Source organism: Pseudophryne corroboree, chromosome 3 (assembly GCF_028390025.1).
Source record: "Pseudophryne corroboree isolate aPseCor3 chromosome 3, aPseCor3.hap2, whole genome shotgun sequence".
NCBI classification, from domain to species: domain Eukaryota; kingdom Metazoa; phylum Chordata; class Amphibia; order Anura; family Myobatrachidae; genus Pseudophryne; species Pseudophryne corroboree.
This window is the reverse complement of record NC_086446.1, coordinates 56769042-56794220: the sequence shown is the minus strand read 5'-3', so window position 1 is coordinate 56794220 and position 25179 is coordinate 56769042. Positions and strand designations below refer to the sequence as shown.

The following is a 25179-nucleotide window of genomic DNA, read 5'->3' as shown; positions in this document are numbered from 1 at the left end:
AAATAACTAGCTCACCACAGGTCAGGCTTGCCTACCCTCCCGCATTCAGCGGGAGGCTCCCGATTTTTTAATGAGCCTCCCGCTGCCCCGCATACCTAGAGAGGCCTCCCGGATTTTGAGGGTCCATCGTTGAAAATCTGGACTGCGCATGCGCAAGTCCGGAGATCGGGGGGCGGGGCCTGCACGGGAGACTTCAGAGCCGGCCACCGCAGGGTTGTGTGCAGTGCCAGTGGTTTCTTCCCTGCCCTGTACACAGAGAGGCAGAGCTTTGCTTCCTGGTTGCTGGCCCCTCCCACCACACTGAGTCAGATGGCAGCGTGTACAGTAACTTTCTTCCCCCTGCTCCTCGATAGGTTGTGCCTGCGATGTGCTGCCTTCCCACAGTCCCACACTGTCCCAGTCCTCCTTACAGGAAGGAGCAACATAGCCAGGTGTGTGGTGTGTGGAATGGGGGCTGTGTGTCCTGTAATATGCACTGGGTGTAATATTGGGGGGCTGTGTTGCAGTGTGTAAGCTAGTACAGTGTGTAATATGGGGAGGAGGTATGTATAATGTAATGTGCTGGGTGTAATATTGGGGAGGGGGTATGTATAATGTAATGTGCTGGGTGTAATATGGGGGAGGGGTGTGTGTATAATGTAATGTGCTGGGAGTAATATGGGGGAGAGGGATGTGTATAATGCAGGGCTGCCTACGGCTCACGTTTTTTAAACTACCCTCCTGTTGCCCCGCTAAACCACTGGGTCCTCCTGCTTTTCCTGTGCTGCCCGCAGAAAATGCGGACCGCGCATGTGTGAGTTACGGATGGCAGGGGGCGGAGCCTGCACGGTGACGCCATTATCTGAATGTCCTTTTTATTTAAATGCCGGGATCTGCTCCCTACAACCCCGCCCACTGTGGCTCATTTAAATAACATGCTGCCCACATCATGAGTCGTCTGTGCAGGTCACGCACGCAGCATTCCTGATCACGCATGTGCAGATTGCATTTTCGGGCGAGTCTAGCCAGCGGCGGGCCTGCATGGATGACGTCATGATGTGGGCGGCATGTTATTTAAAGACCGGTCACTGCAGGGGTGATTAATGTATGATGAGGTCCAGGAGAGATGTGAGAAGGTGTGAGAGTGAGATCTGAGAGCGGGGTTAGGGTGTGAGAGATGGGTGAGGGTGGGATCTGGGAGCTTGGTGAGGATGAGATGGAGGAACAGGGTGAGGGTGTAATCATGGAGCTGTGTGGTGACTGGGCTGGTGGTGGCTCAATAAGGTTCTGGGTAGTGGTGGCTGCATTGGAAAGAAGATGACTGGTGTCTCCAGCGCAGACTTGCCTATCCTCCTGCATTCAGCTGGAGGCTCACGTTTTTTACATGAGCCTCCAGCTGCCCTGGAAATCTTCCGGGTTCTCCCGGTTTTTCAATAGCTAGTGAAAGTACGGACTGTGCATGCGCCAGTCCGGAAGTGCCGGGGGAGGAGCCTGCTCGGGGGACGTCATGATGGGCGATGTCCTGTTACTCAAATGCCAGCCACCGCAGGATTATGTGTAGCGGTGGCCGCATAGCAGTTCGCAGCAGCATGATAGTCTGTCTTTGCACCACAGAAGCAACGGCAACAGTGGCAGTGACGGCGGCCCCATGAGCAGCGGGACAGCAGTGGTGGCCTCTTTGAAATATAAGGTAAATAAACCTTTGGTGTGCGTGTGGCTGGGCTGCGGAGGGCAGGGCATGACAAGGCTTGGATGGAGACAAAGAACATAGTGGGTGCTGAGTTTAAACTCTGCAGGTTACTAGCATTAGTCCCTTTGTTATTGTCCAATGACCTGCAAGTCCAAGTTGTCTAACATTTATCTTAGGGGGAGCACTGCTAGTGTCATAGTGTCAGTATTATAGGGATAGAGTCAGTGTCATAGTATAGGGTCAGTATTATAGGGATAGGGTCAGAGTTATAGTATAGGGTTGTAGGGATAGGGTCAGCGTTACAGGGATAGGTCAGAGTTATAGTATGAGGTCAGTATTTTAGTATAGGGTCAGCGTTATAAGGATAGGGTCAGTATTTTAGTATAGGGTCAGCGTTATAAGGATAGGGTCAGCGTTATAAGGATAGGGTCAGCGTTACAGGGATAGGGTCAGAGTTATAGTATGAGGTCAGAGTTATAGGGATAGGGTCAGCGTTATATGGATTAAGGTCAGGCTTGTCATGTTTTAGAATGTCTGTTGTAAAAGCTAGGTTTAGCTTTTGCTGCCCCCTAAAAATCCATGTTTTAAGGATAGTCCTGCTTGAGCACAGGTGACCTTATAGGGGTTTTGTTTTTAGAGCAAATGTGATGTCATGCTCTGTTTTCATGAATATCCCTAAATATTGCTTGTTATGTCACCCCCTGCATCCATTTTATGTCAAATTGCTTTCCAATGGTTGTGTAGACTGATATGTTTACATTTTAAATGCTGGTGTGTTTTTGTTTTTTGTCTTTTTTATTATTATTTATTTCCAGTTATTGATACAGCGCTGGCCGTGCCCCCACTGTGCCGAAAATTGGAGACGTGGCTCACGATCGCGTCATCCACGTGAGGCCATGGCTCTTTTCAATAGACCACGCCCCCTTTTCACCGCACCAGAAATCCCCTCTTCTATAATCCAAATGTTGGGAGGTATGGTACCATGACAAAACGCACACCAGCACAGGGAGCATATACAAACTCCACACAGTTAGGGTCATGGTAGGAATCAAACCTCTGTCCTCAGTGCTGTGAGGCAGCAATGCTAACCATTACATTGTCCATGATGCTCATTTTGAGGGTCGTTTGACATTGTTTAGGCTTGTCATGTGTTAGTAGTTCTGTTGTAAATGCTACAGTAGTTTTGCTGTAATTGTTGCCCCCTGAAAATCCATGTTTTATGACTATTGTGTCTCATTTTGGGTGAGACAAGACAATTAAAATTTTATTTCCCCTATAGTCACCGGAGGGAGTGCCTGCCACTGAAAGACACACCCCTTAGGGCACGGGTGGCCAAACAGTCGATCGCGATCGACTGGTCAATCGCGGACATGCGACCAGTCGATCGCGATCCGCCGCCCAGCCACCCCGAAGCCGCGCCTCTCCTGCCCTCCGCTCCCGCTCTGTCTCCTCAGTCTGACGGCCGAGTGTATAGCTCAAATCAGGTGCCGGTTCGTTAGCCAATGAGAGCTCGCGGACCGGCACCTGATTTGAGCCATACACGCTGCCGTCAGACTGAGGAGGAAGAGCGGGAGCAGCAGGCAGGAGAGGCGTGCGCTGCGCTGCGCTCACCACACACCAACGGTGAGCTGTTATATACATATCTGGCACTGGGGGCATATCTGGCTCTGCGGGCACATGGCACTGTGGGGGCATATCTGGCTCTGCGGGCACATGGCACTGTGGGGGCATGTCTGGCACTGTGGGGTCATATGTGGCACTGGGGGAATATCTGGCTCTGCGGGCACATGGCACTGTGGGGGCATGTCTGGCACTGTGGGGGCATATCTGGCAGTGTGGGGGCATATCTGGCACTGTGGGGTCATATGTGGCACTGGGCATATCTGGCTCTGCGGGCACATGGCACTGTGGGGGCATATCTGTATCTGGCACTGTGGGGGCATATCTGGCACTGTGGGCACATGGCACTGTGGGGGCATGTGTATCTGGCACTGTGGGGGCATATCTGGCACTGTGGGGGCATGTGTATCTGGCACTGGGGGCATATGTGTTTGAGGTTTTTACCTGTGGGGGCCAATGTGTTATTTTGCGTGAGGTAGTCATTACACTCTGCGCAGCAAGGCTACGTCCCTTTTTTTTTGTTATACCACGCCCACTTTTAGTTATAACACGCCCACTTTTTGTTATGCCACGCCCCTTTTTTTGCGCGCGCCTGCGGCGCGCGCTATTATTCCTCCTAGGTGGATCACAAAAGCTTTTTAGCTTTCACAGTAGAACACCGACTCCAAAAGTCTGGCCGCCCCTGCCTTAGGGGATATAGATACGCCCATAGGTGGAGCTAGGCACACCCTTTGGTGTGGAGCATGACACACTGCATTCTGCTTACACCTACTGTACAATCTCCCTGAAACTAGTTTTGAAAAGTAGGCAAGTATGCCACAGGTGATGGCAATCATACATTACCAGGAAAGTCCAGGGACAGAGCATTTTATCCCTCATGGAGAGGGTTAGGTAGGCAAGTATGCTCCAGAGGAGCATTGTCTTCCACAGATGCTGGCAGGTTGTCTTTCCCCTTCTTGTCACCGGCTCTGCTGTAAGCGTTCTTCGACGACGACTCCTGTCAGCATGCAGGTACAGGAAGGAAAAACAAAGCACCTAATAGTGTATACCAGACCCTCCAACATGACCCGCCCCACTAGGTACAAAATGCTCCGTTTCTGGACTTCCCTCTTAATTTATGATTTCCATCACCTGTGTTGAACTAGTTAAATGATAAGAAAGCTGTTTCTTCACAGGTGATTGCAATAATAAATTAAGAGGGAAGTCCAGAAACAGAGCATTTTGTACCTAGTGGGGTGGGTCATGTTGGAGGGTCTGGTGTATACTCATCATGCTCTTCACCTCAGGGGCAAACGCAGGATTTGAAGGAAGGGGTTTCCAGAGGGGGGTGGAGCTAAACACAGGGGTGGAGACTGATTTTTTTTATATATATATATCATACTTGCCTACCTGACCCTCTCCATGAGGGAGAAAATGCTCTGTTCCTGGACTTTCCTGGTAATGTATGATTGCCATCACCTGTGGTGAGCTAGTTAATTGATAAGAAATGTGTTTCACCACAGGTGATGGCAATCATACATTACCAGGAAAGTCCAGGAACAGAGCATTTTCTCCCTCATGGAGAGGGTCAAGTAGGCAAGTATGATATATATATATATATATATATATATATATACACATACTGTATATATATGTAATTTTTCCTTCCTATACCGGATACAGATGACTTACATTCAGAGGTCCATCTATCTCCAAAGGTTCATTTGCTGTAAAGTAGCCACGTTCTCCTGCCCTGTTCCTCGGTGGGGAATTCTCCTTGGAGCTTTGTGACTCCTCAGGACTGGGTGATAAATGTTCTGTAGTACCCACAGATACCTAGGAAGGATCTCTACTCCACCAACCTCACCTGCACCGGCCAATTGGTTACAGCCATAACCCTGGCAGCATCAGTGGCCACATAATGAAATGACAGTTATAAAGCCTATGTAGTTGTGCAGTGTCAATGCTTTTCCTAATATGCTTCTTTTCTTGGGTAGGGTATGGATGTCGACATGATCATTCAACATTTATCATGTAAACATTCCGAGTTGATCGCTAGCTGAAATTGTTCGCTGCGTATCGATCGGGCTAAAAAATGGCACTTCTGCGCATGCATATGCGGAGCAATACGCATGCACGACGTACTTTCACAACATCTGATATAGTTTCACACAGGCTCAAGCGATGCTTTTCAGTCGCACTAGCTGCCGCAGAGTGATTGCCATGAAGTGGGCGTTTCTGGGTGGCAACTGACTGTTTTCAGGGAGTGTTCAGAAAAACGCAGGCATACCAGGAAAAACGCAGGCGTGGCTGGGAGAACGCAGGGCGTGTTTGTGACGTCAAATCCGGAACTGAATGGTCTGAAGTGATCGCAAGCGCTGAGTAGATTTTGAGCTGCTCTAAAACTGCTCAATTTTTTTTTGTAGCCGCTCTGCGATGGAAGTGGTCGTACTATTGCAAAAGCTAATATACACTCCCAGAGGGTGGCGGCATAGCGTTTGCATGGCAGTGAAATTCTGCTAGGGAGCGACCAACTCGGATTGACCCCCATAATCCCTGTTAGTCCTGTGGTGACTGACCTGCCCCTAGTAGCTGCAGTATCTCCCGGGTCCTGGTGATCATGTGACCATCACTATAAGGTCAGATCTCTGATCCCCTGGTGGCATTCTGATGACTATTCTTTTGCTATCACTAACCCCAATTCCTAACCATTCCCCTAGTGCAGGGGTGGCCAACCAGGCAGAGACAAAGAGCCAAAAAATCTTGTTAGGTACGTCAAAGAGCCGACATTGAGCCGAAGACGCGTGTGCAAAAATGGGGTGTGGCATTATGCCAGCTAGGACACACCCCTTGTATAAAACACATTGAAAAAGACAGATCCAGCATAAGATACATTTTAAAGCCAGATCCAACATAAAAAACATTGAAATAGTCACTTTCACATAAAATAATTAAAAAAGCCAAATCCATATAAAATATATTGAAAATCCAGATTCACATAATACACTTCAGCTCCCCCATGTGTCACTCCAACCAGCTCCAACATATGTCACTCCAGTCAGCACCCTCCTACAGTATGTCACTAGTCAGCTCCCCCATTGTGTCTCTCCTGCCAGAACACTCCTGTGTCACTCCAACCCACCCTCATATGTCACTGCAGTCCCCCCAACTTGTGCCCAGGGGCCGGCTGGGAAGGGGGAAAGGGAGGGGGAAGGTGCCATCTGACCCCCCTGGGCCAGTGCAATATAAGTGTTCCAGGGCCACTTGACTGCAGATTTCCAATAAAAAAATGGGTCTGCTTGCATGAGTCTGCCCCCCAGGCTAAAGGTTGCCAAGCCCATGATTGCAGCAGCCCCTTATGTGTCCTCTGTTTGCCAGTGGATGTCTCACCTATAGTATTTGGCTTCCTCAGTTTTCAGTCCCTGTAGTGTTGCTGCGTGTCTGGCTGGAGTGCAGCGGTTTCTGTATCTGTTGTGGTCACGTGACTTTGAGTGTTGGGAGCCACATTTGAGTAAAGAAAGAGCCACATGTGGCTCAAGAGCCACTGGTTGGCCACCGCTGCCCTAGTGCCTAGCCCCCTCCCCCTGCAGCCTAACACTAACCTCCCCCGTAAACTTTACCCTAACCCTTCTGCCAACAACCTAACCCCAATGCCTTCATTCTGAGAATGGCTCTCATTCCGAGTTGAACGCGCGCTAGCTGCTTTTAGCAGCTGTGCAAACGCTAAGATGCCGCCCTCTGGGAGTGTATCTTAGCTTAGCAGAAGTGCAAACGAAAGGTTAGCAGAACTGCTCCAAAATATTTTCATGCAGTTTCTGAGTGGCTGCAGACCTACTCCTACCTTGCGATCACTTCAGACTATTTAGTTCCTGTTTTGACGTCACAAACATGACCTGCGTTCGTCCAGCCACTCCCCCGTTTCTCCAGGAACGCCTGCGTTTTTACCTGACACGCCTGCGTTTTTACCACCCCGAAACGCCTCTTTCCTGTCAATCACTCAGCGATCAGCAGTGCGACTGAAAAGCGCCGCTATACCTTGTGTGAAACTACATCGGTTTTTGTGAAAGTACTTCGCACGCGCGCACTGCGCCCCATACGCATGCGCAGAAATGCAGATTTTTAGCCTGATCGCTGCGCTGTGAACAACGGCCGCTAGCGATCATCTCAGAATGACCCCCAATGTCACCACATTGCCTGTTGTCTTTTTAACAGTGTCAATAACATAACTGTTGACATGATGAAAGTTGTCACTGGTATGGTCAGTGTTTTGACTACATTACCTTATAATATGTCTGTATAAAATACTGTTTTTACTTACACCACACTATAATGAGCACTGCTTAGTTTGCATTGAAATTATTATTCTTTCATGTCACAGTACACTAATGGCAGTATATATAGGAATGCATCAGTGAGGGGGAATGCAGTGTATGACCCCCTCCCCCTGCCCTGGGGGCTGTGCAGATGCTGCTCTGTCGTCAGACGTTAGTGCTGCACACATCAGGAAATAACTCTGTGGCCTCCGTCCTCTGGGTGCGGTTTAGGAGTTATTTCCTTTCGTTTTTATTTTTCTTCCCCTCATGTCTGTGTAACGGTAGCTTCTGTTTTATCTTTTCTGTATATTCTATTGAGTTTACACCTGACATATTTCTCTGCATTGTCTCATGTCTGTAACTCCTCAGGTAAATGTTTTCTGAATTATCTACTAAATTAAGTGTAGGCAACTTGTGGCACTCCAGCTACTGTGGAACTACACATTCCAGCATTCCCTGTCATGTTTTCTGTGTTAGGGCATGCTAAGACTGAGGCAGGGCATGCTGGGATGTGTAGTACCACAGCAGCAGGAGTGCTAAAGGTTGCCTGCCCTTGTTCTAAATAGAGATCCTGTAATTGAAGCATTATAGAAAGGTTACCGGTAATTCATCCTAATTGCTGATTGGCTGATGTGTATAAAGTGACCTCTGCAGTAGTCAGTAATAATGAAGCCTTTGGAAAGTATCCCAGATCTATGTGCAATAATCTGCATTTTATTTCCTACTAGGACATGTAAGATCTCATTACCTGCTGCGTGATGGCCACTTCCTCCAAAAGTGAGTATCAGCTTTTATAATCACCTGTAATTAATCCTATTATCCATTGCTTGCATAGGGCTTATGCAGCTGAACGCAATTGACACCAAGGGGTATATTTACTAAAGTCCCGATTTTGTCCGTTCTTTTTCTTTCTTCTAAGTGTCAACACAGGAATTTACTAAGCACCAATCTCGGCAGTGTTGGGGCTATTCGTAATGGGTTTCACGGCAGAGATAGAAAATACGAATGAATAGACCATCGGGCAAACACGGCTGTTTATTCATACAACACGGGAATTTACTATTCATTCGTATTTGGGTGTTTGTCTCTGAATGGTCAATTGCGGGTGTATTTTTTTGCGATTCATTAAAAAAGCAGCAAAAAAATAGACCTGCTTTTTCCTGGCGTGTTTGGATAGTCATGCACGTATCAGTGAGATCCGTGCATGGTTATCTGTGCGAAAGGGTCTGTTTAGGTTAAAAGTGTAAAAAAAAAATTGTGTGGGGTCCCCCCTCCTAAGCATAACCAGCCTTGGGCTCTTTGAGCTGGTCCTGGTTGTAAAAATACAGGGAAAAAATTATGTAGGGTTCCCCCATATTTAAACAACCAGCACCGGGCACTGCGTCCGGTCCTGGTTCAAAAAATACGGGGGACAAAAGAAGTAGGGGTCCTTCGTATTTTTAAAACCAGCACCGGGCTCCACTAGCCAGAGAGATAATGCCACAGCCAGGGGATAATTTTATACTGGTCCCTGCGGCCGTGGCATTACCCCCCAACTAGTCACCCCTGGCTGGGGTACCCTGGAGGAGTGGGGACCCCTTAAATCAAGGGGTCCCCCCTCCTGCCACCCAAGGACCAGGGGTGAAGATGGGAGGCTGATAGCCATAGTGTAAAAATAAAGAATATTTTTTTTTTTTTTAGAAGAACTACAAGTCCCAGAAAGCCTCCCCTGCAAGCTGGTACTTGGAGAACCACAAGTACCAGCATGTGGGTAAATAACGGGCCCGCTAGTACCTTTAGATCTACTACAAATAAAATAAAAAATAAAAAATACACAAGACACACACCGTGATAGTATAACTTTAAGTGACATACATGCACACTTACACACATACATACTTACCTATGTTGACATGGAGCCCCTCTGTCCTCTTCTTCAGTAGAATCCACGTGGTACCTGTAAATAAAAAATATACTTACAAACAATCCTGTGTAGATCGGTCCTATTCTTTAAGCTTGTAATCCAGGGACTTGTTAAAATAAGAAAACGAACAACCCGAAACACAAACTGAAAGGGGTCCCATATTTGCACATGGAACCCATTCCCCGACTGGCGGGACCCCCTGTGACTCCTGTCAGTGAAGGTCCTGCCAGCCAATCAGGGAGCGCCACGTCATGGCACTCTCCTGATTGGCTGTGCGCTCCTACACTGTCAATCAGAGGAGCGCACTGGTTACAATGTAGCGTAGCGGCGCTCCATTGTGACCAATAATGCGAACTTTGCAGTCTGCGGTTAACCGCAAAGTTAATTGGGGTCATTTGTGGCACCTGACAGAGAAATTAGCATCATACTGTATGTTGAGGTTTGTTTTTTTTTGCCAGCCCATGCCTGCCTTTGTACTTTTTTGTACTTGTACACGTTCTCTGTACAGTGCTGCAGAATAGGAGTAATAATAATAATAAGCAAATAATTATAAATGATAAATGAATACCAGCATCCCCTGGCAGCCAAGGATATGCTGGAATGTGTAATACTACAAGTTCCAACATGCCCATCCCTTTAAAAGTGGCATGAGCAAACTCTGACCTATATTTGACCTGAGATATTAATGTTACACACCCACAGCCCAGAGGTGTAGGACTAGCCTTAGTGCTATCAGCAGCAGGATGGTTATCCTGAGGGGAGGGTTATACATCTCCGTGCTGACCGGCCTAAGGATGGTCTTACACTGTGACAAGGGGATGTGTTTCCCTGCTATGGTGCCACTAGCCTGGGCTGGCAATGCCTACTACTGGTAATGGCATTCTCACAGGGAAACCACTTTTTTGGCCCACTGAGTTTTGCTGCTGGCAGTAATTGGACCTAGAACATGTCGACCTAGAGTCCCTGTCAACCAAGAAACCATGTTGACCTATTTACTGTCGACTAATACTGGTCGACCTATACATTGTCGACCTAAGTCTTTTTGATCCCCAGTAATTGTGCTGGTTGTGTTTTTAGAGGGATGATTCCTTTTTGTATATTTATTGATAAGCCAGATGCATGCTGGTCATCATTCTCCTCAGCACAGATCATGGGAAGAGGCAGCCAGAACTGACACACATCCTGTTAGGCGTGTCAGTGACCTCCTTTATTCTAAAGGGTGAATTCAATTCTTGTCAGAAAATGCCATCTTGTTGGAAAGACGGCAGTTTCCGACTGTTTTAGGTCGGAAGGGGTTCTGACCTATTCAATGCTGCCTCCATTTTTCTGACAAGTCGGGAATTCACAACTTGTCGGAAAACGTGTATTATCGGAATCCACGTGTTCTGTCGGAAGCGCGGCCAAACCCGACAGGTTTTGGCCCTGTTTCCGACAATGTCAATCCGACTTTAAAAAAAGTCGGATTTACATTGTTGGGAACGGGCCAAACATGTCGGGTTTGGGGGAGTCATCGAATACTCATATGTCGGAACCTTTCCGTCTGAGAGGATCCAACATGAATTGAGTATACCCATAAATCTCTGATAAGGAGCGTTAATGTGTTTAATGTACTCCTCAGCTCCCCCATTCTGCCTGTCTGCGGCAAAACAGGTGCAACCAGAAAGACTAAAGCTGCGTACACATTAAACGATGTGTACCACGCGCGATATCGCCAGCGGCAAGACTGGCATCGGCAAGTGCATACACACCGGCAGCGACGAGTGATGGCGGGAAGTGGAGAGGAGGCGGCCCTCGCTGGTAAAGTCACCAATTGGACCATCATGCAGGTCTGACGGAGGATGTCACTGATGACGCACCGGAGTGCACATCAGCAGCGACACAGTGCATACACACTAGACGATATCGTGAACGATGTGTCGGAATCGGGGCACATCATCCATGATATCGTCTAGTGTGTACCTGATGTAAGAAGAAACACAACCCCGATGCCACTAATAAACTATAGAAAATAGATCTTCTGTTAGACCTTTAGCAGCTGTTTATAATAACCTCTGTGTCCATTATAAATAATTGTAGACCAAAATAAAGTAAAATAATCAGCACTTAGTGGTAAGATAAATCAAATGGCTCTAAGCATACAATAATAATATGTGATAAAAGCTGCAATGTTGCAACAGTGAAATCAAGAAAAAACACATAATATAGTACACTTACAACTTACAAGTGGTTACTGCTAAAACATGAGGTCACACTAGTATAATAAAGGAACGTTCTGCACTCAATATGTAATAATCGGGATGTTTGCACTGCAGTTTGTTCAGCCAGTATAGAACATGTAATAAAGTAATAACATTACTGAAATTAAGCCTGTGCAGGGAAACCAGTTATGTGTGAGTACATACAGTAGTAGGTGTGCCTTGTGTGCACAGGCACACCCTAATATCGGGTACCCCCAACATGCCAGGTCGAACACCAATGTTAAAACCAGAATCAGCCCTGGCCAGTTTCGACTGCATACCTACCAACTGTACGGCTATTGCTCTGGGACAGTTCCGCTGTTATGGGGTGGGGGAAATAGGGAGAACACACGCAGCAGGTGAACAGATGCCATGCGCATGCACGCAGTGCTCTATTCACAGTACACAGAGAGCATGGGGGCTGTACAGTGACGCTAGGCTCCACCCCTTTACTGAGACCGCGCCTCCTTGTATGCTGCTGGCCAATTACACATAGGCGGTGATTCCGAGTTGTTCGCTCGCTAGCTGCTTTTAGCAGCATTGCACACGCTAAGCCACCGCCACTGGGAGTGTATCTTAGCTTAGCAGAATTGCGAACTAATGATTAGCAGAATTGCAAATAGAAATTTCTTGGCAGTTTCTGAGTAGCTCCAGACCTACTCACAAATAGCGATCAGTTCAGTCAGTTTCGTTCCAGGTTTGATGTCACAAACACACCCAGCATTCGCCCAGACACTCCCCCGTTTCTCCAGAGACTCCCGCTTTTTCCCCTGAAACGCCTGCGTTTTTCCGCACACTCCCAGAATACGGCCAGTTTCCGCCCAGAAACACCCACTTCCTGTCAATCACACTCCGATCAGCAGAACTTTTGTGCTAATTTACCTAGCGCAGGCATGCTGTGTACATTGCGCATGCCCAGTTTGCAACTAATCGCTCCGTAGCGGAAAAAAAAAATAACAACGAGCGAACAACTCGGAATGACCCCCCATAGCACGGCTTCCTCTCCTGTCTGACAAGTCACGAGCACACAGAGCAGCCAATCCGGTTAGAAGCTGCTTCTGTGCTACAGAACCCAGGAGGCCAGAAGCTTAGGCACTGGAGAATGGCTCGGGAGGAGGGGGATTCAGGCCGAGTGTCTGCAGGAAGCCTAGAGAGCAGTAGAAGCACATGGGGCGGTATTGATCACTGGATCAGAGGGGAAATAGCACCTCGCTGGGGCACATGACTTGCTCCCACTGTGGGGCCCTTACAGGTTCTGGCAGGGAAGGCCTCTGTATCCCAGCAAGGCCACTGTATGCAGTTGCCCAGGTGTATAGACCCATCAGCCAGGGGCACGGGGGGTTTCCCCAGAGAATGACAACCCCACAGTCAAGACCAGTCACCTGTTTAGCATGCATGGATCTGCAGGTGGTCTGAAGTGGGTGGTACTGGTTCCTCAGGGAGTCCCCATTGGCACATTCTTATTGGTATTGTCCCCTCAGAGACTCCACACTAGCCCATTTTTACTTGTATTGGCCTTTCTGGGAATGCCCACTGGTCTATTATTACTGCTTCTAGCACCCCAAGGTAATCACAGCTTTTATCTGCAAGTCATTATGACTGATCTACGGAGGTGGTGGCCTCAGGACTGTGGTATATATTATAGCCTGTAATTTGTAGATAATAAAGTCTCTGCAGGCGGTGGGATACGTTGTCCTCATGTCATACAGTAGTTTTAATTAAAGTGTGTAGATGGACAGACTAGATGGGCCAAGTGGTTCTTATCTGCCGTCATATTCTATGTTTCTATGTTACACTGCCACAATGTCAAAGCACTATCTCAGCTCATCTCTAGCCTTGACACTGCCCGCAGTTGCGCTAAGTGATTTCTAACCTGCCATTGCCTGGCCACCCATGCTGATAGCTAACCTGTATACTTGGACAGGGGCGGAAATCCTGGAGACAATTAAGTCAGTTGCCACTTGCCTCCAGCCCTAAGGGGGGCACCTGGCTCCTCCATTTTCTCCTATATGTGCCCTTCCTGCTTTAATAGAAGAGCCAACAAGCAGAGGCGGAGTGCTGATCAGCATCAGCGTGGCCACCCCCTCTGTGACCTAGACTCCGCACTCTGCCCTGTCGGCTGTGCTGTGGTCGCAGATGCAACATGAAATCAGCCTGCGGCCCTGGCTGTACTTGACTGAGGAGCCAGTCGGCAAACAGTGTTCACAATGGAGGGTAACACACTGTCATTGTCTGTGGAGGTCGGGACTCATGAGTTGTGAGAGTAGCATTGGGCATTGGCAGTTCAAAATAAATGGTATGACCCAAGAAGAGGGTAATATCACACAGTGGAAGGGAGGGGGGCATGGCTCACACAGGGGAAGTGGAGTACATGGCTCTCACATGAGGAAGTAATGGAACATGGCTCACACAGGGGAAGTGGAGTACATGGCTCTCACATGAGGAAGTAATGGAACATGGCTCACACAGGGGAAGTGGAGTACATGGCTCTCACATGAGGAAGTAATGGAACATGGCTCACACAGGGGAAGTGGAGTACATGGCTCTCACATGAGGAAGTAATGGAACATGGCTCACACAGGGGAAGTGGAGTACATGGCTCTCACACGAGGAAGTAATGGAACATGGCTCACACAGGGGAAGTGGAGTACATGGCTCTCACATGAGGAAGTAATGGAACATGGCTCACACAGGGGAAGTGGAGTACATGGCTCTCACATGAGGAAGTAATGGAACATGGCTCACACAGGGGAAGTGGAGTACATGGCTCTCACATGAGGAAGTAATGGAACATGGCTCACACAGGGGAAGTGGAGTACATGGCTCTCACATGAGGAAGTAATGGAACATGGCTCACACAGGGGCCCCTAGTTGTAATAAAAGGGAGAGACATGCCAAGCAGCCACATGGACGATGTGTAATGTTAGCCTCTGTGATGGTGTAGTGTCGTACCTGTTTCCTCCGGATGATGCCTGCTGGTTTAGTACCTAATGCGGCTTCTTCCACAGGAGCCTGTGGCAGAAAGATGGAAACCCCAAAAGGGACCCACAGATAAACAGTAGACAAGGACACGTGACAACAATTTATTGTTGCAGGTTTGCGCAGGTCACCACTATAAATGAGATTGGGTTACTATGAACCGAATATAATGTGTATCAACACTATCTGGAACTTACATTAACTTCAACCACCAGCATCAATCTGTAACATTTCAATTAAAACACATGAGTAACTTTTGGTAATCAATTACATTAGCAGCAACTAATACTCTAATACCACTCGGCACCAGCTTAGTTGAATTCAGTTGAGTTTTTGGCCTGTAGGTATGAATGAGCAGGTACCAACGATGAATGAGCGTGGGGCCGCGCTTTGGCCCTCATTCCGAGTCGTTCGCTCGTTCTTTTTCATCGCATCGCAGTGAAAATCCGCTTAGTACGCATGCGCAATGTTCGCACTGCGACTGCGCCAAGTAATTTTGCTATGAAGAAAGGATTTTTACTCACGTCTTTTCCTTCGCTCCGGCGATCGTAGTGTGATTGACAGGAAATGGGTGTTACTGGGCGGAAACACGGCGTTTTATGGGCGTGTGGATGAAAACGCTACCGTTTCCGGAAAAAACGCAGGAGTGGCCGGAGAAACGGGGGAGTGTCTGGGCGAACGCTGGGTGTGTTTGTGACGTCAAATCAGGAATGACAAGCACTGAACTGATCGCACAGGCAGAGTAAGGTTGAAGTTACTCAGAAACTGCAAAGTAGTTTGTAATCGCAATATTGCGAATACATCGGTCGCAATTTTAAGATGCTAAGATACACTCCCAGTAGGCGTAGGCTTAGCGTGTGTAACTCTGCTAAATTCGCATTGCGACCGATCAACTCGGAATGAGGGCCATTGTTCATCATTGGTGCCTACACACTGAACGATATGAACGAGAACGTTCATATCGTTCAGTAAAATTTTTTAGTTTGGGTGGGTTATTTTGTTTCTGTGCAGGGTAAATACTGGCTGCTTTATTTTTACACTGTAATTTAGATTGCAGATTGAACACACCCCACCCAAATCTAGCTCTCTCTGCACATGTTACATCTGGGTGGTCTTCAGTATGCCGGCTCTCGGGATCCCGGCGCACAGTATACCCGCGCCGGAATCCCGACAGCCACCATACCGACACTTATTCTCCCTTGTGGGGGTCAACGACCCCCCTGGAGGGAGAAAAAAATAGTGTGGCACGCATGGCGCGCCACCGTGCCCGCAGTGTGGCGAGCACAGCGAGCCCGCAAGTAGCTCATTTGCGCTCGCCACACTGTTGGTATGCCGGCGGTCGGGCTCCCGGCGCCGGTATGCTGGTCATTGGGAGCCCGACCGCCGGCATACCATACTACACCCTTACATCTGCCTCCCCTGCACTGCACATGGTTTTGCCAATCTGCTAACAAAATCACTGCTACGATCAGGTCTGAATTACGGATACCCCCATGGTTTTGCCCAACTGCTAACAAATTAGCGATCAGGTCTGAATAGGCCCAGCATAAGCTTTGATTATGTTTAGTGTTATGTAGTTTTACATTATATTTACGTGTATGGGAGAATATTTGCAGTTTTATATGGTTGTAATGATAGACTGGTATGGATATAGGCCCTCATTCCGAGTTGATCGGTCGCAAGGCGAATTTAGCAGATTTGCACACGCTAAGCCGCCGCCTACTGGGAGTGTATCTTAGCATCTTAAAATTGCGACCGATGTATTCGCAATATTGCGATTACAAACTTCTTAGCAGTTTCAGAGTAGCTTCACACTTACTCGGCATCTGCGATCAGTTCAGTGCTTGTCGTTCCTGGTTTGACGTCATAAACACACCCAGCGTTCGCCCAGACACTCCCCCGTTTCTCCGGCCACTCCTGCGTTTTTTCCGGAAACGGTAGCGTTTTCAACCACACGCCCATAAAACGCCGTGTTTCCGCCCAGTAACACCCATTTCCTGTCAATCACACTACGATCGCCGGAGCGAAGAAAAAGCCGTGAGTAAAAATACTATCTTCATACCAAAATTACTTGGCGCAGTCGCAGTGCGATTATTGCGCATGCGTACTAAGCGGATTTTCATTGCGATGCGATGAAAAATACCTAGCGAACGACTCGGAATGAGGGCCATAGCACTTACAATAGTTATATTTGTTTAAAGATTTATTACATTTTTAGGGTGCAATTGATAGTCATGAATTTGAGCGTGTTTTACTGTCTGATATTAGTACTCTGTTGATTTATAGATTATTTGTGATATATTTATAGTAAGAAACCCTGTGGTCCTCAAAGCACCCCGATGGTCCAGGTATTAGGTATATCCATGCTCAGCACAGAGGGTTAAATCAAATTGACTGAGGTGCTAATTAATTCACCTGTGGACAAGCTTGCATAAACTTACAACCTGGAGCATTGGGGTTCCTTGTTATGGACCTACCTGATGAGGTTACTTGGACGTTGCTGGGTAGGCCTATAGCACTGGATAAGATTATGCAAAAAATCTCTAGTTATTGCAAAATTTGTTAGTTTTAATTAGTAATGTCAGATAGTGCACCTGCATCTTTTTTATTTATGTGTGTGGCACTATAGGTCTCAGCAAGGTAGCACCTCTCAATAATCTGTGTGGGGAAAGGCTATTTAATAAAATATTGATTATGACTTATTAACATATAGGACTACAGGCATAGAAATAATCTTTCATGAAAAACAACAAATCATCCGTATATACAGTAGTGCCACTTTATCTATCCAACAACCTATTTCAAATGCCCGAAAACCCTGATGTAATCATAATATACAGGCTAAGGGCTCAATTGTGATGGCAAACAGTGCCAGTAAAAGGGAACAACCTTGTATTGCTCCACATGCTAACAGAGAAGATGAAATATAACCATTCAAGCTTCTGGAGCGAAATATAAAATCTGCACCTATTTTATAAATACAGGTCCTATTGGCAATAGGATCTGTATTTATAAAATGGGTGCAGCTTTTATACTTAAGGGTCTCTCACAGAAATTAGATTTTTTTGCATAATCTTATCCAGTGCTATAGGTCTACACAGCAACGTTCAAGCAACCTCATCAGGAAGGTCCATAACAAGGAAACCCAATGCTCCAGGTTTTAAGTTTATGCATCTTGTCCACAGGTGACTTAATTAGCACCTCAGTCAATTTGATTTAACCCTCTGTGCTGGGCTGGATATTCCTAATACCTGGACTATCGGGGTGCTTTGAGGACCACATTTGAGAACCTCTGTTCCATGGGTTGAAGTCTAGGGCATGGGACATTACTAATTAATACTAACAAATTTTGCAATACATTTGCAATAACAAGGGATTGTTTGCATAATCTTATTATTAGAGATGAGCGGGTTCGGTTCCTCGGAATCCGAACCCGCCCGAACTTCAGCCTTTTTTGCACGGGTCCGAGCAGACTCGGATCCTCCCGCCTTGCTCGTTTAACCCGAGCGCGCCCGAACGTCATCATCCCGCTGTCGGATTCTCGCGAGACTCGGATTCTATATAAGGAGCCGCGCGTCGCCGCCATTTTCACACGTGCATTGAGATTGATAGGGAGAGGACGTGGCTGGCCTCCTCTCCGTTTAGATTAGAAGATAGAGACGAGTGACATTTGATTTACTACTAATTTTGGGGAGCAGTTGTTAGGAGTACTCAGTACAGTGCAGAGTTTTGCTGATAGTGACTACCAGTTTTATTATAATCCGTTCTCTGCCTGAAAAAAACGATACATACCATATCTGTGCTCAGCCTTAGTGTGCTGCATGATATATCATCTATGTATATCTGACTGTGCTGAGTGCTCACTGCTCACACAGCTTAATTGTGGGGGAGACTGGGGAGCAGTTATAGCAGGAGTACAGTGCACACTTTTGCTGCCAGTGACCACCAGTATATTGTCTGCCTGAAAAAGTTAAACACTCCTGTGGTGGTTTTTTTTTTTTATTCTATAAACGCATTCTGCTGACAGTGTCCAGCAGGTCCGTCATTCATTATATTTATTTACCTACAGTAGTGTTATATATTTTTTTTCATCTCTATCATCTTTATCATCTCTATATTAGCAGACGCAGTACGGTAGTCCACGGCTGTGGCTATCTCTGTGTCGTCAGTGCTCATCCTAATTGTATACCTACCTACCTGTGGTGGGTTTTTTTTTTCTATCTTCTTCATACTAGTAGTTTAGGAGTCTGCTGACAGTGTCCACCAGGTCCATCATTATATTATATACCTACAGTAGTAATATATTTAGTATATTATCTATACTAGCAGACGCAGTACGGTAGTCCACGGCTGTGGCTATCTCTGTGTCATCAGTGCTCGTCCATAATTGTATACCTACCTACCTGTGGTGGGTTTTTTTTTCTATCTTCTTCATACTAGTAGTTTAGGAGTCTGATGACAGTGTCCACCAGGTCCGTCATTATATTATATACCTACAGTAGTAATAAATGTATTATATTATCTATACTAGCAGACGCAGTACGGTAGTCCACGGCTGTGGCTATCTCTGTGTCGTCAGTGCTCGTCCATAATTGTATACCTACCTACCTGTGGTGGGGTTTTTTTTTCTATCTTCTTCATACTAGTAGTTTAGGAGTCTGCTGACAGTGTCCAGCAGGTCCGTCATTATATTATATATACCTACAGTAGTTATATATATATTTTTTTTATATCATTAATTATCATCTCTATACTAGCAGACGCAGTACGGTAGTCCACGGCTGTAGCTACCTCTGTGTCGTCAGTCACTCGTCATCCATAAGTATACTAGTATCCATCCATCTCCATTGTTTACTTGAGGTGCCTTTTAGTTGTACCTATTAAAATATGGAGAACAAAAATGTTGAGGTTCCAAAAATAGGGAAAGATCAAGATCCACTTCCACCTCGTGCTGAAGCTGCTGCCACTAGTCATGGCCGAGATGGTGAAATTCCATCAACGTCGTCTGCCAAGGCTGATGCCCAATGTCATAGTACAGAGCATGTAAAATCCAAAACACAAAAGATCAGTAAAAAAAGGACTCAAAAATCTAAATTAAAATCGTCTGAGGAGAAGCGTAAACTTGCCAATATGCCATTTACCACACGGAGTGGCAAGGAACGGCTGAGGCCCTGACCTATGTTCATGGCTAGTGGTTCAGCTTCACATGAGGATGGAAGCACTCAGCCTCTCTCTAGAAAAATGAAAAGACTTAAGCTGGCAAAAGCACAGCAAAGAACTGTGCGTTCTTCGAAATCACAAATCCACAAGGAGAGTCCAATTGTGTCGGTTGCGATGCCTGACCTTCCCAACACTGGACGTGAAGAGCATGCGCCTTCCACCATTTGCACGCCCCCTGCAAGTGCTGGAAGGAGCACCCGCAGTCCAGTTCCTGATAGTCAGATTGAAGATGTCAGTGTTGAAGTGCACCAGGATGAGGAGGATATGGGTGTTGCTGGCGCAGGGGAGGAAATTGACAAGGAGGATTCTGATGGTGAGGTGGTTTGTTTAAGTCAGGCACCGGGGAGACACCTGTTGTCCGTGGGAGGAATATGGCCATTGACATGCCTGGTGAAAATACCAAAAAAATCAGCTCTTTGGTGTGGAAGTATTTCAACAGAAATGCGGACAACAGGTGTCAAGCCGTGTGTTGCCTTTGTCAAGCTGTAATAAGTAGGGGTAAGGACGTTAACCACCTCGGAACATCCTCCCATATACGTCACCTGCAGCGCATTCATCATAAGTCAGTGACAAGTTCAAAAACTTTGGGCGACAGCGGAACCAGTCCACTGACCAGTAAATCCCTTCCTCTTGTAACCAAGCTCACGCAAACCAACCCACCAACTCCCTCAGTGTCAATTTCCTCCTTACCCAGGAATGCCAATAGTCCTGCAGACCATGTCACTGGCAATTCTGACGAGTCCTCTCCTGCCTGGGATTCCTGCGATGCATCCTTGAGTGTAACGCCTCCTGCTGCTGGCGCTGCTGTTGTTGCTGCTGGGAGTCGATGGTCATCCCAGAGGGGAAGTCGTAAGACCACTTTTACTACTTCCACCAAGCAATTGACTGTCCAACAGTCCTTTGAGAGGAAGATGAAATATCACAGCAGTCATCCTGCTGCAAAGCGGATAACTGAGGCCTTGGCATCCTGGGCGGTGAGAAACGTGGTTCCGGTATCCATCGTTACTTCAGAGCCAACTATAGACTTGATTGAGGTACTGTGTCCCCGGTACCAAATACCATCTAGGTTCCATTTCTCTAGGCAGGCGATACCGAAAATGTACACAGACCTCAGAAAAAGACTCACCAGTGTCCTAAAAAAAGCAGTTGTACCCAATGTCCACTTAACCACGGACATGTGGACAAGTGGAGCAGGGCAGACTCAGGACTATATGACTGTTACAGCCCACTGGGTAGATGTATTGACTTCCGCCGCAAGAACAGCAGCGGCGGCACCAGTAGCAGCATCTCGCAAACGCCAACTCTTTCCTAGGCAGGCTACGCTTTGTATCACCGCTTTCCAGAATACGCACACAGCTGAAAACCTCTTAAGGCAACTGAGGAAGATCATCGCAGAATGGCTTACCCCAATTGGACTCTCCTGTGGATTTGTGGCATCGGACAACGCCAGCAATATTGTGCGTGCATTACATCTGGGCAAATTCCAGCACGTCCCATGTTTTGCACATACCTTGAATTTGTGGGTGCAGAATTATTTAAAAAACGACAGGGGCGTGCAAGAGATGCTGTCGGTGGCCAGAAGAATTGCGGGACACTTTCAGCGTACAGGCACCACGTACAGAAGACTGGAGCAACACCAAAAACGCCTGAACCTGCCCTGTCCTCATCTGAAGCAAGAAGTGGTAACGAGGTGGAAATCAACCCTCTATATGCTTCAGAGGATGGAGGAGCAGCAAAAGGCCATTCAAGCCTATACATCTGACCACGATATAGGAGGTGGAATGCACCTGTCTCAAGCGCAGTGGAGAATGATTTCAACGTTGTGCAAGGTTCTGCAACCTTTTGAACTTGCCACACGTGAAGTCAGTTCAGACACTGCCAGCCTGAGTCAGGTCATTCCGCTCATCAGGCTTTTGCAGAAGAAGCAGGAGGCATTGAAGGAGGAGCTAAAACAGAGCGATTCCGCTAGGCATGTGGGACTTGTGGATGGAGCCCTTCATTCGCTTAACCAGGATTCACGGGTGGTCAATCTGTTGAAATCAGAGCACTACATTTTGGCCCCCGTGCTCGATCCTAGATTTAAAACCTACGTTGGATCTCTCTTTCCGGCAGACACAAGTCTGCAGGGGTTCAAAGAACTGCTGGTGAGAAAATTGTCAAGTCATGCGGACTGCGACCTCTCAACATCTCCTCCTTCACATTCTCCCGCAACTGGGGGTGCGAGGAAAAGGCTACGAATTCCGAGCCCACCCGCTGGCGGTGATGCAGGGCAGTCTGGAGCGACTGCTGATGCTGACATCTGGTCCGGACTGAAGGACCTGCCAACGATTACTGACATGTCGTCTACTGTCACTGCATATGATTCTCTCACCATTGAAAGAATGGTGGAGGATTATATGAGTGACCACATCCAAGTAGGCATGTCAGACAGTCCGTACGTATACTGGCAGGAAAAAGAGGCAATTTGGAGGCCCTTGCACAAACTGGCTTTATTCTACCTAAGTTGCCCTCCCACAAGTGTGTACTCCGAAAGAGTGTTTAGTGCCGCCGCTCACCTTGTCAGAAATCGGCGTACGAGGTTACTTCCAGAAAATGTGGAGAAGATGATGTTCATTAAAATGAATTATAATCAATTCCTCCGTGGAGACATTCACCAGCAGCAATTGCCTCCAGAAAGTACACAGGGAGCTGTGATGGTGGATTCCAGTGGGGACGAATTAATAATCTGTGAGGAGGGGGATGTACACGGTGATGAATCGGAGGATGATGATGAGGTGGACATCTTGCCTCTGTAGAGCCAGTTTGTGCAAGGAGAGATTAATTGCTTCTTTTTTGTTGGGGGTCCAAACCAACCCGTCATTTTAGTCACAGTCGTGTGGCAGACCCTGTCACTGAAATGATGGGTTGGTTAAAGTGTGCATGTCCTGTTTATACAACATAAGGGTGGGTGGGAGGGCCCAAGGACAATTCCTTCTTGCACCTCTTTTTTCTTTAATTTTTCTTTGTATCATGTGCTGTTTGGGGAGTATTTTTTGGAAGGGCCATCCTGCGTGACACTGCAGTGCCACTCCTAGATGGGCCAGGTGTTTGTGTCGGCCACTTGAGTCGCTGAGCTTAGTCACACAGCTACCTCATTGCGCCTCTTTTTTTCTTTGCGTCATGTGCTGTTTGGGGAGTGTTTTTTGGAAGGGCCATCCTGCGTGACACTGCAGTGCCACTACTAGATGGGCCAGGTGTTTGTGTCGGCCACTTGGGTCGCTGAGCTTAGTCACACAGCTACCTCATTGCGCCTCTTTTTTTCTTTGCGTCATGTGCTGTTTGGGGAGTGTTTTTTGGAAGGGCCATCCTGCGTGACACTGCAGTGCCACTCCTAGATGGGCCAGGTGTTTGTGTCGGCCACTTGGGTCGCTGAGCTTAGTCACACAGCTACCTCATTGCGCCTCTTTTTTTCTTTGCGTCATGTGCTGTTTGGGGAGTGTTTTTTGGAAGGGCCATCCTGCGTGACACTGCAGTGCCACTCCTTGATGGGCCAGGTGTTTGTGTCGGCCACTTGGGTCGCTGAGCTTAGTCACACAGCTACCTCATTGTGCCTCTTTTTTTCTTTGCGTCATGTGCTGTTTGGGGAGTGTTTTTTGGAAGGGCCATCCTGCGTGACACTGCAGTGCCACTCCTAGATGGGCCAGGTGTTTGTGTCGGTCACTTGGGTCGCTGAGCTTAGTCACACAGCTACCTCATTGTGCCTCTTTTTTTCTTTGCGTCATGTGCTGTTTGGGGAGTGTTTTTTGGAAGGGCCATCCTGCGTGACACTGCAGTGCCACTCCTAGATGGGCCAGGTGTTTGTGTCGGCCACTTGGGTCGCTGAGCTTAGTCACACAGCTACCTCATTGCGCCTCTTTTTTTCTTTGCGTCATGTGCTGTTTGGGGAGTGTTTTTTGGAAGGGCCATCCTGCGTGACACTGCAGTGCCACTCCTAGATGGGCCAGGTGTTTGTGTCGGCCACTTGGGTCGCTGAGCTTAGTCATCCAGCGACCTAGGTGCAAATTTTAGGACTAAAAATAATATTGTGAGGTGTGAGGTGTTCAGAATAGACTGAAAATGAGTGTAAATTATGGTTATTGAGGTTAATAATACTATGGGATCAAAATGACCCCCAAATTCAATGATTTAAGCTGTTTTTTAGGTTTTTTTTAAAAAAACACCCGAATCCAAAACACACCCGAATCCGACAAAATAAATTTGGTGAGGTTTTGCCAAAACGCGTTCGAACCCAAAACACGGCCGCGGAACCGAACCCAAAACCAAAACACAAAACCCGAAAAATTTCCGGTGCACATCTCTACTTATTATTGGATTATTGGCGGCAATTAGTTGTGGGGAAAACCCCATGGATAACTAAGTACCCAACACAGGCTCAACCCTGATCTGGGCAGATAAGCGGGCCTGAATAAAACGTAGGGGGTATCCAAGTACAGGTGCAAAAACATTTTTTTACGATGTTTCACCAACTTTATTTATTTATATATATATATATATATATATTTTTTACAGGCTATCCAATTTGGATCACCCGAAAAAAAGAGCTGTCCTCCCGAAAACACACAGGTTCAGTGAAACCTTGGTGTTTTCGTTAGAGATGAGCGGGTTCGGTTTCTCTGAATCCGAACCCGCCAGAACTTCATGTTTTTTTTCACGGGTCCGAGCGACTTGGATCTTCCCGCCTTGCTCGGTTAACCCGAGCGCGCCCGAACGTCATCATGACGCTGTCGGATTCTCGCGAGGCTCGGATTCTATCGCGAGACTCGGATTCTATATAAGGAGCCGCGCGTCGCCGCCATTTTCACACGTGCATTGAGATTGATAGGGAGAGGACGTGGCTGGCGTCCTCTCCATTTAGATTATAAGAGACTGAGAGAGATTTACTGGAGCTGACTAGGAGGAGTACTGTTACTGTAGAAGTGTAGAGACTGAGTGGAGAGAGTTTACTAGTGAGGACAGTGCAGTTTACTTTATAATCCGTTCTCTGCCTGAAAAAAGCGATACACAGCACACAGTGACTCAGTCACATACCATATCTGTGTGCACTGCTCAGGCTCAGGCCAGTGTGCTGCATCATCTATTATCTATATATAATATTATATATATCTGTCTGACTGCTCAGCTCACACAGCTTATAATTGTGGGGGAGACTGGGGAGCACTACTGCAGTGCCAGTTATAGGTTATAGCAGGAGCCAGGAGTACATAATATATTATATAGTGA

At 47.2% G+C, this 25179-nt stretch overlaps 1 protein-coding gene across 5 annotated transcripts in view; it reads left to right on the top strand.

The window, feature by feature from the left end:
* Positions 1 to 256: 256 nt before the first annotated feature.
* The window catches only part of LOC135054717 (NACHT, LRR and PYD domains-containing protein 3-like), a 224415-nt gene continuing 199492 nt past the window's right edge, over positions 257 to 25179 (top strand). For 3 of the 5 annotated variants that reach the window (XM_063958004.1, XM_063958003.1, XM_063958001.1), the window contains exons 1-2: positions 7822 to 7950; positions 8310 to 8358. In XM_063958004.1, coding sequence (XP_063814074.1) covers positions 8340 to 8358 — 19 coding nt within the window. In that variant the 5' untranslated portion in view covers positions 7822 to 7950; positions 8310 to 8339. Of the gene's footprint in view, positions 432 to 7820; positions 7951 to 8309; positions 8359 to 25179 lie in introns of those variants that run through there. The other 2 variants (XM_063958002.1, XM_063958005.1) reach the window with 2 other exon arrangements.